Raw genomic sequence first — 15,597 nt, 5'->3', positions numbered from 1 at the left:
CAAATCGCTAAAGGCCGGGATCTGGGGTGCTTCTCCTTCAACTTAAGAGGGCTTAACTTCCACAGAAGGAAACAGAGTTTTCAGCATTTGAAAAGAAGCTCAAAGATTCTCGTCTCTCAGAATTATCCCATGGATTTTCAAAGCACGGTTGCAGCAGCATCTGCTCCCTCTGGCATCAAGATCTAAAATCAAAGAATGCCACAGCCCCAGGTCCCGCCATGCATCACCCCTCTCACTGCAGCATGCCTGTTGCCTGCTTTAGCCACCCACTCCTGGCCAGCTGTAAATCCTGCTCTTCAGGAGTGAGCTTAATGATTAAGTCCTGAGGCTGTGGTGTGCAATGGCCAGGACAAGGGAGATGCCTATGCAAAGCCCAGCCTTTGAAGGCAGCAGGTGCAAAATGCCTGCCAGACCACTGAAAATAATAGGGGATGAAAGCATAATTATGTTCTTCCTTTACAAAGGTTAAATTTAAAAGAAAAAGGCAGCTGGTCTTTAAAAGCTAAACCTGGTGGCCATTTTTTGCTTTTAGCCATGGATAGAAAGTCGCTGAGCATGGGAAAGGAAGACCACCCACTTGTGTCTTTAAGACTGCTGTACCAGTATGCTGATATCAGTTTTTACTCCCCAACTTATTGCTATTCCAAAAGCCTTGCGCTGGGGGATTTGCCTTCCCACAAGACAGCCAGAATGGTTGCTAAGGCATTCTTGAGAGCCAGTTTGGTCTAGTGGTTAAGACACCAGGCTAGAAACCAGGAGCCTCCTGTGAGTTGTAGTCCTGCCTTAGGCATGAAAGCCAGCTGGGTGGCTTTGGGCCAGCCCCTCTCTCTCGCAGCCCAGCTCACCTCACAGGGTTTTTGTTGCAGGGAAATAGGAGGAGGAAGGAGTATTAGGTATGCTCGCCACCTTGAGTTATTTAAAAATAAGAAAGTCAGGATAAAAAAAAAATCTAAGGTGGACTTATATTTAAACATGATTTTTTTCAGCAAGCCATAGTAACCCAATTCAAGCTGGAAAACAAAGGAGGAACAGTTAGAGAAAGGGATTGGGGTTGGATCTGCATTTGGCAGCCTGGTTCACACAACAAGCTAGACAAACATGATGGGGAATTTGCCTAATGCCCTAAACGATAAATTATGGTTTACAAATCAGAGTGGCTGAGTTCATAAATCCCACTAAGTCTAAACAAACTACATGATGGCTTAGCAGGTTTGTTTGTTTGTTTTTCAAATTTATATAGCCACCCATCTCACGAATATAAACACATGCTGCACATTCTATGCCCAGTCTTAGGGTGGAATGTAGGTGAAATGCAGGTGGAAGCTGCAGACAATTCACATTTATCTCCATGAGATGCTAGGCTATGGTGGAATCAGGGTGCACCCAAGACTGTGTCAAAAAGGGTATCAAGAGACCCAAATCACGGATTCCCATCTGAAAAATATAATCTGCAACATCTGAAACAACAGGTCTTCTCCCTGGCAACCCATCCATCTAAGGACCAGATTTGGGGGGGGGGGGGGAGTGGGATTCATTTGTCCACACACTGCCCAAATTCAAACCACCGAATCTGTTCCTTTTGTAAGTTCTGCATAGATTTGATATACCAAAATCAGGCACTCAGGGGTTTTACTGCCACAGGAATTAAGAAACAGCCACTGGGAATTTGTCGGACCGAGTGGGGCATGCCGGCGGGGAAGGATTCAGAAGCTGGCAAAAGGTCCCCGGGCCTGCCTTCCATACGCGCCTCGAACTCGGTTCTCATCGTTCCTCAGCTTTTTGGCCATCTGACTGGAGAGTCATCACAGTAGAAAGCCCACACATCTGGAGGGTCTCGGGTTGGGAAGGTTGTCCCAGCCCATCAGTTATATTCTGGAGAGTTTGCAGCCGCTATCTCTACCAGCATCCTTATTCTTTTGGTACTGTACTCCATTTTTGTTCTCGCATCTTTTTATGAATGGCCAGCTGGGCGCGTGTCTCGGGAGAGCGCGCGGGCGGGCGGGCGAGCGAGCGCTCTGGCCAGGGATCCCGCCCTCCCGGGGGCTCGGCCTCCTTTTGCGCACCGATTGGCTAAGACAGGCGCGAGGCGCTTGACCCTCGAGACCCCCTGGGACGCCGAGGGCGCCCTGCCCACTTGGGGGGGCTTTCCAAGAGTTCCTGGGCAGGTCCGGCCGGCCGGCCGGCGCGGAAGGAAGGAAAGAAGGAAGGAAGGAAGAGCGCCCGGAGCCCGAAAGATGCCCTTGGGCCGCCCTCCACCTCCAGGCCCGGCGGCGCATCCTCTTCCCGGAGCGGCCGCTGGCCCCTTAAAAGGGCCCGACCGTCGCCCCGCGCAGGGCGGGTTTACGGAAGCCCGCGGCGGGGGCTTTTCTCGCTGCAGGCTGGACGAGGCATCGCCGGCCGGGTCCCCTGGCCGGTACTTCCGCCCCGATGGCCGCGGTGAGATTTTCCACGCCGGTGTCAGAGGCGGACAGCGGGCTGGCCCCTGACCTCTTCTTGTGCCCCTCGGCAAGCCCGAGCCGCCGGAGCGCCCTGCGCGAGAAGGAGGAGCTGCGGGAGCTCAACGACCGCCTGGCCGCCTACATCCAGCGCGTGCGGGCCTTGGAGGCGGCCAAAGCAGCGCTGCATCTCCGCCTGGGCCGGTGCGAGGAGGACGGCAGCCGCGACCTGGGCGTCCAGCGGCGCATCTACGAGAGGGAGTTGGCCGAGGCGCGCCGGGCGCTCGATCACCAGGCGCTGCAGCGGGCGGCCTTGCAGGTGGCGGCGGACTCGCTGCGCGACGAGCACCGGCAGCTGCTGGCCAGGTCAGTCCTGCGATCGGCGCCGGAGAGGGTCTCTCGAACGACCCCGCGCCGGATGCGTTCACCCCTTGGCCGGGCCCAGGAACCCTCTCTGAGCATCCGTAGAAGGAGCTTGGGGGAAAGGGAGACAAGGCCGAGTTCACACAACATGCTAGGCCCTTGCTTTATTTTCATCCTAGGCTACTGGGGTGGATTGGATGAGAGCCAGTTTGGTGTAGTGGTTAAGGTGCTGGCCCAGAAACCAGGAGAGGGTAAATTATAGGCCTCTGTAGAACACATTAGCGAGAGATCGTCATGGAGAAAATCTATCTATGCGGTGGCTAGGCGTTGGAAATTACTTGATGGTACCTAATCAATCAATCAATAGGCATGAAAGCTGGCTGGATGACTTTGGGCCAGTCCTTGCCTCTCTCAGCCCATCCCACCTCACAGGATTGTTGTGGGCAAAATAGGAGGCAGGAGTAGTAGGTATGTTTGCCTCCTTGAATGATTTATTTATATCTATATCTATATTTGGGGACGCGGTGGCGCAGCGGCTTAATGACGCTGAAAGTTGCCGGCCAGAAATGGTCGACGCTTCAGCGGTTCGAGTCCAGCCTTCACGTTAAACAGGGTGAGCTCCTGTTTCCTCCCCAGTTCCTGTCAACCCAACAGTTCGAAAACTTACGTGAGTAGATAAATGGGGACTCTCACTCCGGTGGGAAGAAAAATGCTGGCGGCGCCTTGCAAAAAAGGAGTTGGGAGCAGTTGCCGGTAAGCGTGAAAAACTGTGCGTGCCCGAAAAGGGCGCAAAGCAACGGAAACCCCGCCTCCTGCGCTCGCCAGCTGGGCTCTGCTCTAGGAAGGAGGCTCTGGCAAACCACTTCCGAAAAACAGTTGCCTTGAAAACTGCAAGGACTCATCCAAGCAGCCACTGCAGGGTCAGCAATGACTGAGCGCAGACAAAAAAAAAATAAAAAATCTATATTTATATTTAAAAGGCTGGATGAAATATCATCATCATTCCACACTGTAAAATTTAGGGCCTAAACTGGGTTACTAGATACAACTGCTGGGGTCATCCAACAGGTTAAGCCAAATCAGACAAGTGATACCACGACTCCAGGTAATAAAGGGACTCAGCTGGAGCCTTTTACACATGTTAAGTATGTGTCTGGCTGCTGTTGCCTGAACCTTGCCTCAATGTTAAAATTGTTACAGTTTTCTCATAGTTGGAACCACAAATGCTTCTGTTTGTAAACAATCCTGTGTAAACCTATTCAAAGCAAATCCCTCTGGGCAATAGAGCCCTAGCTTTAATTTCTTTCCATGTGCTATGAATCCTTGTGGGCTGGCAGCAAAACTCAAACCATTCTTTTTGAATTAGGTATTTCATGGTTTCTTCCTCAGTTGTTTAATCTGGCAAATGCAGTCACAATTTCTGATTTGCCAATTTGGGGTATACAAAATAATCTCCCTCCCATGCTGGAGAATTGTGGACAAATATTAATGTTGACAAATGTTTGCAAATTGTGATATTGTTTAAAACAGATATAGTTCCATTGTGAGTTGGCAAATATTACCAGTGAATTTAAAAAGTGAATGAATTAAACATTTTTAAAAAGCGATTAGCTTTTTTTTCAGTTAGAATCCTGAAAAAGTCTCAGGTGGAGAATGTTTTCTCTATTTCCATAATTTTTTGGGGGACCAATTACCACTTGGTTTAAGGATAAGGGATATTCCTTCATATGTAAGTGTCACAACTTTTTCAAAACTTTTCCAGACTCCTATGTACTTCGAGATATACTATATATCTTGTTCTTTGAAGAGTGGTAACATTTCTTAACTCTGCTACATGCTCCAATGATTGATTCTGTGCCATCAAGTTGGTTTTGACTCCTAGCAACCACATAGTTTTTCTCCATGATACGATCCATTACGCTAAAGAATTTAAGACACAGTGCGCTAAGGCCATCTTTATGTTTCCAAAAGCAGCTAGTCAGAAGCTCCAGGGCAGAGTCTGAAGATGATGGCTGTTCCTTGTTGCTAAGAAGCATAGTATTTGGAGGTATAGTGTCTCTGAACATGGAAGATCTTTTTAACAAGTCCAGCACCAACTGCATTTGTAGGGAGCATCTGTTCTAGTAGTTTCTCTGCTCTTCCGTCAGCCTTCTTCCACTCCTCTTTCAAAATTACCTTTCAAGGACATCTAAATTAATAGCCATCATCTCATCTGATGACAACCCATTTCCAAAGGATCAATGCCTCACCAAGCCAGAATGTGGTTTGCCTAGCTATGATGATCTGCTAACCATAATTTGTTTAGTGTGTTTGAATCTAATGTTAATTTATTTAGTAATCCATGGCATAGCATATTGTGTGAACACAGCCATTGCATGTCTGAGATGTCAGGCTAGGACTAGGTTATCCTATTATGCTTGTTGCTTTTTCTCATCAAAAATGGATTATAGGCAGGTAATAAGAGCATCTTTGGTTCAGTTCCTGGAATCTCTAGGGGAAATCTAGATCTGGAAAGAAAAGAACTCTTGGAGACTTACTAATACTCAGTAATACTAGGTTAGATGAACTTGGTGACCTGGTACAATGATGAACCAGGCCATGGTTTGTTTAACCATGGTTTATTAAAACAATTGTGACACACTTAAGCTATAAACCATATTTTAAAAGCCACAGTGCCTGGGTCCACATTATGGCTTATTGCAATATGTGAACCTGGCCTGTTAAAAACTGCTGGAAATCTCATCAATAAAATACGTATGGTACTGTCCATGTACCTCTACTGATCGCATTTAGAGCATAACTAACAGACAGCATGCCCTGCCTGCCTGGCTGAGGCAGGATGGTGGCCTTTGAGGGCCAAAATTCTTCAGAAGTTTTCTTCTCCAGTTATCCTTTGAAGATTCTCTGCTGAGGAGGTGGTTGCCATGGACACAAGTGCTGATTTAGGATTCAGCCATTGGCCTCCCCAGTAGCAGCCTAGCCCATCATCCAAGCCTGTCTGAAAGTCAACATAGTGGCTGTTCTCACATTGCATTTGTAGTCCTGATTAATTTAACCCTGGTTTACTCCAACTGGTTTTCTATGTTTGTATAGGTATACTCACAGGATATAGTGTGGTTGATTAGTGTGATGTTCAGTGTGTGTCACATAGCCCAGACAATATTATTGCTATTTCTTTTATAAATCTTTGAAGTATAATTTGATACAATTGGATCTATCTGCTTTGATGGTTCTGAGGGAGCTTATGTTCAGAAGTTTAGAGGCTAGACTGGCTTTTCACATGATGTTAAGCTGTGGTTTGTGGAATAAGTACAGTGGCCTGCTTCACACAATTTCCTGAACATAACTCACGTGCTGGGTTCACGTGACAAGCAAAATCACAAAGCTGCAAACGTTATGGCGTAGTGTGTTTCACAAACAAGTGATAGACTAGCATTTCAAAACCAAGCTTTAAGCTCAAAGTAACATTCAACGCTCTGCTGTTTTAAAGAACGTACCCGTAAGATGCCAAGCCATCTTCTGATACAACTCACTTGTTTGCAGGAACTCTAAAAAAGAAAATGAATTAAGCCTGGCAGTTGCTCGAGTGAGGGATCTGGATGCTCAGCTAAACTCCAAAGAGGCTGAACTGGTGACAGCGTTACACAGGCAGCAGAGTTTAGAGAAAGATCTTCAAGAATCCAAGGATCAAATGATCTCTGTAAGGGATTGTTCAGAGAAATTTCAGCTGTCCTGTTAAAATTGTGGTGGCCGTTCTTCATAATCTGCACTGCGTATTTACTTTGGTTTGGGTTTATTTTGCTACGCTGTCTTCTCTGAAGTGGTGGGGGGACTTTGGTTCCCACAGTATTTGGGTCTGATTTCCTTGTGAATGAGGTCCATGGAGGTGTACAGTGTTTTTGTAATAATTGGGGGGTTTATTCACAACCATACCATTTGAGCATACATGGACACCCACCCATCAGCCAAATCCACCCATCAATAAATCTCCACAATCTTGCATTCCTTAATGCTGTTAAAAACTCCAAAAATGATCTCCTCATTCAAAAACTGGGCTTTATTTGCTTTCCTAAGTATGCTCACCTAGAAATACATTAACTCAAGTGGACTCATATATCTCAGGGACTTAGGGGAGATTTCAGCTACCAAATCCATGCTAGTCTGTGAATCTCTATTGATGCCAAGGTCTTCACTAAGTTGGTGAAATAACGTCCTGGTACACATAATTGGCTGGAATCACACAATACACCAAGCCAAAACAAACTACATTACATAGTTTAGGGTGTGAACCTAATCAGTATTACATGCTGAAAAACATGGCAATGCACGTTTGTTTTATCTACAATTAGTAAGAATAACAAAAGCCTGCCTGCTGTTTTACAATCTAAAATGCTCTGCTGGAATTGGCTGACTTGAAATAGTTTGCCTTTAGGCTATAGCAGTATATGAATCTTGAAAGACAGGTGATTAGAACAACCTCACACACAATCTTAGCCAAAGCCCTAACTAGTGTAACTTAGAGTGCAAATGCTTCCTTGAGTATAGGGAACACTTTTTTTTTTTATCCTTTTCTAGCTTAAGGAGCTGGTGAATGATTCCAGAAATGAACTTCAGAATGAGAAGTTGAAAAGAGCAGACTTGGAAAATCAAGTGAAAACTCTCCAAGAACAAGTGGGATTTCTCAAGACCCTCCATGAAGATGTACGTATGTACTGTATGTCAGTCCAAAATGCCAACTGGATCCATTCTGTTATAGCTTGAGAACTTGTACAAATTATTTGAAGGAGCATGTTCTTTGTGATATAAGATATTTTTTTCTGTGGTGGCCATGAGGGCAAGAGCTGACAAGGTTAAAAGCAAAGGGACTGATGCTAGTCTGGCCCATTACAATAAAAAAGTACAAGTGCCAACCATTTTTCCTGCTGAGAATCAGGTGGCCCTCAGACCATTACAGCAGAGAGGCAGGAGAAAGAGAAAATGTCTAGGTTTGAATTCTAGAAATTACAGTGTTTATTTTTTCTCATTAGTAAAAACTTTCCTAGCATCTACAAGGGAAATATCAGAGCCAGGTCCTTGAATATCTGGCTGTGAGCCTTCTAATTCAAGAACTCATCTGGATGAAGCTTGATAGTGGCTTATTTTTCTAACTTCGCATGCTCTATGCTGCTATCATGAGTTGACACTGACTCAGTCTCCGTTTTTAGAATATTTGTGAAGTCTTTGTTTAGATTTTTGAAAAGATAACAAAACCAAGTAGTATATCATCTTTCTAAATGGTTCTACAACCTCTTGATTTTACAGGTGAAACTCGAAAAATTAGAATATCATGCAAATGTTCATTTATGTCAGTACGGCAACTCAAAAGGTGAAACCAATATATGAGATAGACACATTACATGCAAAGCGAGATATGTCAAGCCTTACTTTGGTATAATTGTGATGATTATGGCATATAGCTTATGAAAACCCCAAATTCACAATCTCAGAAAATTAGAATATTACATGACATCAATAACACAAGGATTGGAAATAGAACAATATCGGACCTCTGCAAAGTATAAGCATGCATATGTACTCAGTACTTGGTTTGGGCCCCTTTTGCAGCAATGACTGCCACAATGCGGCGTGGCATGGATGCTATCAGCCTGTGGCACTGCTGAGGTGTTATGGAAGACCAGGATGCTTCAATAGCGGCCTTCAGCTCGGCTGCATTGTTTGGTCTCATGTCCCTCATCTTTCTCTTGGCAATGCCCCATAGATTCTCTATGGGGTTCAGGTCAGGCGAGTTTGCTGGCCAATCAAGCACAGTAATCCCATGGTCATTGAACCAGGTTTTGGTACTTTTGGCAGTGTGGGCAGGTGCCACGTCCTGCTGGAAAATGAAGTCAGCATCTCCATAAAGCTTGTCTGCGGAAGGAAGCATGAAGTGCTCCAAAATCTCCTGGTAGACGGCTGCGTTGACCCTGGACTTAATGAAGCACAGTGGACCAACAGCAGCAGATGACATGGCTCCCCAAATCAACACAGACTCTGGAAACTTCACACTGGACTTCAAGCATCGTGCATTGTGTGCCTCTCCATTCTTCCTCCAGACTCTGGGTCCTTGGTTCCCAAATGAGATGCAAAAGTTGCTCTCATCAGAAAAGAGGACTTTGGACCACTGGGCAACAGACCAGTTCTTTTTTTATGTAGCCCAGGTAAGACGCTTCTGACGTTGTTTGTTGTTCAGGAGCAGCTTGACAAGAGGAATATGACATCTGAAGCCCATGTCCAGGATCTGTCTGTGTGTGGTGGCTCTTGATCCACTAACTCCAGCCTCAGTCCACTCCTTGTGAAAGTCCCCAACGCTTTTGAATGGCCTTTTCCGGACAATCGTCTCCAGGCTGCGGTCATCCCTGCTGCCTGTGCACCTTTTTCTACCACACTTTTCCCTTCCACATAACCTTCTATTGATGTGCTTTGATACAGCACTTTGGGAGCATCCAACTACTTTTGCAATTACCTTTTGGGGCTTTCCCTCCTTAGGGAGGGTGTCAGTGATGGTTTTCTGCACAACTGTCAGGTCAGCAGTCTTTCCCATGCTTGTGATTCCTACTGAACCAGCCTGAGAGACCATTTAAAGGCTCAGGAACCCTTTGCAAGTGTTACGGATTTATTAGCTGATTACAGTGGGACACTTTGAGCCTAGAATATTGAACCTTTTCACACTATTCTAATTTTCTGAGATTGTGAATTTGGGGTTTTCATAAGCTGTACGCCATAATCATCACAATTATACCAAAGTAAGGCTTGACATATCTCGCTTTGCATGTAATGCGTCTATCTCATATATTGGTTTCACCTTTTGAGTTGCCGTACTGACATAAATGAACATTTGCATGATATTCTAATTTTTCGAGTTTCACCTGTATGTAGGAACCTATAAGACTGGTTAATATGATTTTTTAAAAATAATTTAAAGATAATAAAAACAATGACAAATATAGATATTATAATGGTTTTTGCTTTTTGCCTTGTTGCTGCACATTCAAAAATCTTACCTTTATTTGATTTTGCCCTTTTGGCAATTTTGAATTTAGATTTATCTTAACTGAAAAGTTCCTATAAAAAGCAAATACAGGATGTTGCATTATTGTAAGCCATCAATGTAGGGAGCAGTCCATACCTTATTAAATGAGCTAAGCTCTTGTTCCCCCAAATTTGCAGTCTAAAATCTGACCATCAGAGATATGAGAAGCAAGAGCATTAAGAGAAGATTCCAATTAAAAAACCGAGACCAAGTGGCATTACTTAAATTTTACAAAGGAGGAAAAGAATGTCTTTGTGGAACTGGAAATTCTACTGTGCATTATTTTGGATGATGTTGTTGTATTAGGAATATTCAAAGTCAGCCTACAATTTATTTGACAGTGGTTGTGGGGGACCCAGATTTGTCTGTTGGACTGAAACTTTTGTTTAAGAGTTCAGGTAGCAAAATCCTTCCTCTGCAACAAAATTTCTTTCTCCTCTTAGGAACTCAAGAGCAAGAAGCGATTTTATGAGAGTAGGATTCAAGGAATTGTATCTGGCCATCAACAGGAATTTGAAAATAAACTGATGAATTCTCTCCAGGAGCTCAGAAAAGAGCATGAACAACAAATCAAGGAATACAAAGATCAGATGGAGCGAAACTTCCAGGCCAAAGTGAGTTAAATGGGCAGTCTCTGCTCCTAATTAAGGGAAAGGAGAAATGCTGTGCTGTCCACTCACAGCATGTATTTCCATGGGCCACTCTCACACTTTTTTTGAGGATTAAAATAAAGGACTTTAAAGCTAGTGACAAGGAGTCTATAACTCTACAACTCAAAGCAGCCCTAATCAGCATAATCCAGTGGTGAAGAGTGCTGGAATGTCAGCAACTTCTAAGAGACCATAGGTTCCCCATTACTAGTCTAAAGGAGCCAGAACCTGGTTAGTTAGTTGAGTTTAGAAATTAAATCTGTAGTTTAGCCATGGAACATTGAAGGTGATGATTTGGGGTAGTTGGAAAGATGACGTATGGGGAAACAAACTTAGAGATGTAAAGTCTACAATTTATGAAGAAGGGTGTTTATAAGATTCAGATGGATCTCAAGTCAGTGAACAGAGATAACGAGAAACACCAGGTTGAAATGTCTTGGGGTGGGGGAGTCTATAATGTAGGTTCCTGAATTCAGAATGTCCCTTGGGATATTTTTTTTCTGCCTATGCTAGTGAAGTAATTTGGATGAAAATATGAAAAGATCATATATTTACTCACAAATATATGGATCTTTATAACAGTAAAGACACATTCTGAAGGTCAGAAATAGTAGTTAGTTTTATTCCTGTTTGTACATAGCAATGTGTTCCAGTGAACATGCATAGTATTAGTTAACATTATTAACCAATACTATTTTTGCAGGTAGAAAATGTTCAACTTTATGCTGAAAAGAAGCATGATTTTGCTAATTCTGTTCAAGAGGAACTCATAAAAACGAAACTGAAGGTTGATAATCTTCTATCAGAGGTAAACTGAAAAACCAGGTAAAACTAGGCATACACAAAAGTGACCAGATGCCTCTTTTGTCTTCTAAAAGAGGTCTCTGCTAGAATAAGTCTGTTCTTAGCTCTGTTGCTCAAACTGATGTGCCTAATCTTAAAACATTTCTGTAAAATCTAAGAACACCGGATTGGAAGCCAGGATAAGAGAGCTGGAGACCAGGATAAGGGAACTACAGAAGGCTGTTGATTGTGAACGTGACTTATCCAAAAGATGCGTAGCTGAAAAAGATAGGGAGATGGCAGAAATGCAGCAGCAGATGCAATCTCAGTTGGAAGAGTATGAGCATCTGTTGGATGTGAAGCTTGCACTGGACCTTGAGATCAATGCCTATAAGATGTTGCTGGAAGGAGAAGAAAAACGGTAAGCTTGGAAATCTCCCCTCAGGAAGTTGGCATTTTTTGAATTAAGCAAGAGGGGAAGGCCAACCAGCTTCATTTCCACCCATCACTCTCCTGTTTAAGAGAACTTGGGCAAAGAGCTCTAATTCTTCTCATTCTTCCCAGAAGCAGCTTTTAAGCAGTCTTATTATGCATGAGCTAGAAGATTCCTAAGCATTTTCAAATGCAGAAATGCAGGCAAATGGGTAGCAGGAAGGTTGTGCTGAAGAAAGAGAGTGTTCTTCAAAGTCTGTTTACATTGTGCAGAGAAGAGACTTAAGAGTTCTTTGCCTAACTAATTCCATATGATTCAAAACAACTATATGTACAAAGGAGAAGGTACTTGGAGGGCATGCAAAGGCCATACTGAGTCACAGAACTGCCAGTTACCTACTCCTTTTATTGACAACAACTAGGTTCTTGCATTGATTCAAACCTTAATTAATTAATTAATTAATTACCCAGGTTGTCTTTTTTAAGACTGATTATTTTTTTGTGTGTTTTTTTGGTAGTTTGAAACTCTCCAAATTCTCCTCAGAAAGTGGTGAATCACAGATGAGAAGTGGTGGAAAGTGGGCAACCACAAGTCAGGGCCACCGCCTCTTCTTGCAAGGCAGGAAAAGGAAACGAGCATCGGCCAAGAAACCAGCCCACAGCCTGAGTTTTAAAGTGGCCCAGCGAGCTTCCTCTTCAGGAAGCATCTCCATAGAAGACATTGATATGGAAGGAAAATTTATCAAAATTAAAAACAATTCTGATAAGGTAAAACGATTCATCTGTAGGTTTCCAAACATCTGGATGTCTGTTTGCTTCTGCAAAGCTACTCTGGGAATAGATGATTTCTTTGGGAAGAAAATGGTGGATTGACTTGTTTGCCTCATGAGTTCTATTGTTTACAAGTTTGAGATAGGAACATGGCCCTGAAATCCTTAGGCATGGAGTAACAAAAATGCAGAAGGGGGAGACTCTACTTGCTATTTCTCCCAGGCCAATTGTCCCCTTCTAACTTGGCTTCCTTGGAATGTACACTTATTGCAAACAGGATACATATGGGCAGAGATGAGAGTTGGTGTGATATAAAGGTTAAGATGTTGGATTAGAGAACATCTTAACCATTCAGAAGTTGAGTGGAGAAAGTCAATTTCAAGACCATCCTCAGCTATAGAAGCTCACTGGGTGATTTTAAACCTGGCACTGTCTCATAACTCAATTTACCAACAGGTCTGTTACCGTGGGGAATATCTGGAGGAGGCCACTGCCTCTTGGAGGAAAGACAAAATAGAAATCTAAAAATAAAAGCAAGGCCACTATCAATAAATGTATCCCAGAATGCTCAGCCATGCACTAGGATTCTTTGGCCAGAGAAGTAAAAGTGAAAGTATTTCACCAGAGGCTTTAGATCAATTGTTTCTTAAATGCAGCTTTGGTTGCAGGATCAGCTACTAGGTGGATGGATGGTTAGAAAGCAGCATAGAAACGAATCTGACACTATGTATCAGTTTCCTGCTCAATTCATTCTTCAGGCTGGTCAAGTAGTAACTGTGAGTGTCAATTTTAATAGTCCTTTTCCTTTTTTTCTGGGGAAAAAAATACTTGAATTGTTTTATTTTGCTTCTCATTATAAGCATGCCGGAAGAAATACACACATTTGCGTTCACATCAGTCATAAACTGTTTAAAAATGGATTTAACTTAAGTACCATTATTTCTTTTCAGATCTGGGGAGAAAGAGAGGGTTTAAGCCCAAGTCCTAGCCCCCTGGTTTGGGAATCCCAAAAGTCATGGGGAGTTGGCGAGAACATCAGTATTGTTCTCCTTGACGGTGATGGAAATGTAAGTACCAAATTGACTTGACCTAATTATTACTCAGAAAGCCAGTTTTGTGTAGTGGTTAAAGGCACCAGACTAGAAACCAGGACACCATGAATTCTAGTCCCAATTTAGGCATGAAGCCAGCTGGGTGATTTTGGGCCAGTCACTCACTCTCAGCCTAGGAGGTACACAAAAATGTTGCAAAGAAAACTGTGAGGATTTATCCAGGCAGTTGCCAGGAGTGAAGACTGACTTGAAGGCACATAAATAAATAAATTAAAAACAATAAATTAAGTTACTCAACATTTCTACCTTGTGCCTATGGGATAGCTCTTCTACTTTCAGGAAACTGCAGAAGGAATGATCATGTATCTGGAAAGAGGAGAGGGTGATGGAGAAATGGAAGATGCTGCTGAGGAGACAAAACTAGGGATTCATAGCCAGGTATGTTTAACTGAACTCCTAAACGTTGAGAGTGAGAATGTCCTTGCATTCTTATTTGGTTGATGGGGATGTATTTTCTTCAGATGACAACTGGGGTGAAGAAGTTTTCAAAAGCACATTAATATTCTATAGTGATGTTCTTCTCATCTCCTTGACAGACTAAAAAAGAAAAGAAAGCAGCCATGTGGTTCTTATAAATCTTGCAAACTTTACCAAAGGATGCAAAAACTTAGTTTTTCTCCCTGTATTGCCCAGCTGTGTTGTAAACTTGGCTTTTGAGCACTGCTTGTGTACTGAAATAATTGAGCACATGTGTGCAACCCTCCAAGCCAGACTTCATCAGCTAAACTGTCCATTTCTTCCTGCAGCAGAATGAGAGCCGCAGCTGTCCCATAATGTAACCGAAAGTAGATGCCTTACTGGATAAGCTTGAAACAGAATTCCCAGAATTGAAAGTTGCTTCAGAGATGTTTGGTTTTGCCCTGAGAGTTGATGCCATAACTTTCCTTCACTCTCCTTGACTTCAAGGACAAGATGACTTGTGAGCTCTTAACAGCCAACTGGTGAAAGACTATATGGAAGTACCTGCAGTATTAGGGCAGATGATATGATTACCTTGGAGTCACATCTAAGAGCCTTAAGAGACCTTCAATTTTGTAGCCTGCTATGAACAAGCAAGAGCCTCATCTTGTTAAATTAGAAGAGCAGTAAATTGTACCACGTTATTCAGTCAAATGCCAGGGCCCTGCTTTACAGTGTTGCTTTTTTTGCATATAGTATGGCCACTGGCAAAGAAGTTGGTAGAGCTCTTAGCTCCTCTACGGACCAAGGTATTCCTCCATGTATCCACACAAACAGCCTAAGTTGTACTGAAACTGCAGTTCTAGCCTTCCTTGGTAGCTTGGGAGATGTTCCAGCAAATACGCCAAATTAAGGAATTCCTCTTGCTCCAATAATATATAGTAGCCATGTATGAATTGCTTTCTCTTTTTTCAACAGAAGTGGCCATAATATAGCATGCTGGTGATTTGTCTAGAAGTTGCTTAAAGCTAGTGCTGGTTTGCAATAGGAAAGAGAGACACGGGGACATCTTTTATTATGCTGTCATTCTGTTAGAATGAGCCTGAAGAAATGCCCAGGAAGGAGAGTGAGATGGCCATCAAATGCAGCACTTCTTCTGAACCCATTCCAACAACAGTGGAAACTCAGAATTATTTAGGACTCTTGTATTAATTAACCATCACAGAATGCTTCTACTGCAACCAGCTCCAATTTAGGATAGGGTTCTTGAACACAGTATTTTTTCTGGAAGGATTCCTTTCAGTTGGATTTCTTCAATAGCAGTTTTTTTAAAATGGTTAAATTATTGATGCCGGTGGCTTCTGATATTTTAGCAGATCTAAACAGTTTGTTGTGGCACTTGCTGTTTAGGTACTTCTAGTTGTGTGTAGGCCTTATTAAAGACACACATTTGGTAAATGCTTGCTTTCTATTAAAGGTATCTCCTGTTCAGCTGATGGCTCTTTATGGTGTTTTAAACAAACTCTATATTTGGCAGGCTTAAGTCTTATATTGTCTGTATGTTATTTCAAAAGAGTGAACTG

General features: G+C 43.0%; 1 protein-coding gene across 3 annotated transcripts; it reads left to right on the top strand.

Annotated features, from left to right (window-relative positions):
* The first annotated feature begins 2,032 nt into the window (after positions 1 to 2,032).
* Positions 2,033 to 15,505, top strand: LOC103058782 (lamin-B3-like). 3 transcript variants are annotated; one of them, XM_025170251.2, is made up of 11 exons: positions 2,033 to 2,801; positions 6,342 to 6,498; positions 7,374 to 7,499; positions 10,311 to 10,481; positions 11,221 to 11,325; positions 11,480 to 11,721; positions 12,251 to 12,500; positions 13,172 to 13,279; positions 13,454 to 13,570; positions 13,895 to 13,993; positions 14,365 to 15,505. In XM_025170251.2, exons 1-11 carry the CDS (start codon positions 2,428 to 2,430, stop codon positions 14,392 to 14,394), a joined length of 1,779 nt encoding a protein of 592 aa, XP_025026019.1. In that variant the 5' UTR covers positions 2,033 to 2,427; the 3' UTR covers positions 14,395 to 15,505. The 3 variants fall into 3 exon arrangements, with proteins under 3 accessions (XP_025026019.1, XP_025026020.1, XP_025026018.1); XM_025170250.2 differs by having other exon boundaries at positions 2,035 to 2,801; positions 14,362 to 15,505; XM_025170252.2 differs by lacking the exon at positions 13,172 to 13,279 and having other exon boundaries at positions 2,034 to 2,801; positions 14,362 to 15,505.
* The last annotated feature ends 92 nt before the right edge of the window (positions 15,506 to 15,597 follow it).

Source organism: Python bivittatus, unplaced genomic scaffold (assembly GCF_059951505.1).
Source record: "Python bivittatus isolate LINGU-HERP-01145 unplaced genomic scaffold, Pbiv_v1 ctg000530_np1212, whole genome shotgun sequence".
NCBI lineage: Eukaryota > Metazoa > Chordata > Lepidosauria > Squamata > Pythonidae > Python > Python bivittatus.
The sequence above is the reverse complement of the archived record's forward strand: the minus strand, read 5'-3'. Positions and strand labels throughout refer to the sequence as shown.

Bases quoted from the DNA above. Each gene is read 5' to 3' on its own strand.
- LOC103058782 (XM_025170250.2), top strand. From the start codon at position 2,428: ATGGCCGCGGTGAGATTTTCCACGCCGGTGTCAGAGGCGGACAGCGGG. The intron at 7,500-10,310 runs GTACGTATGTAC...TTCTCCTCTTAG, and splicing joins TCAAGACCCTCCATGAAGAT to GAACTCAAGAGCAAGAAGCG. The intron at 13,994-14,361 runs GTATGTTTAACT...TTCTTCCTGCAG, and splicing joins AACTAGGGATTCATAGCCAG to CAGAATGAGAGCCGCAGCTG.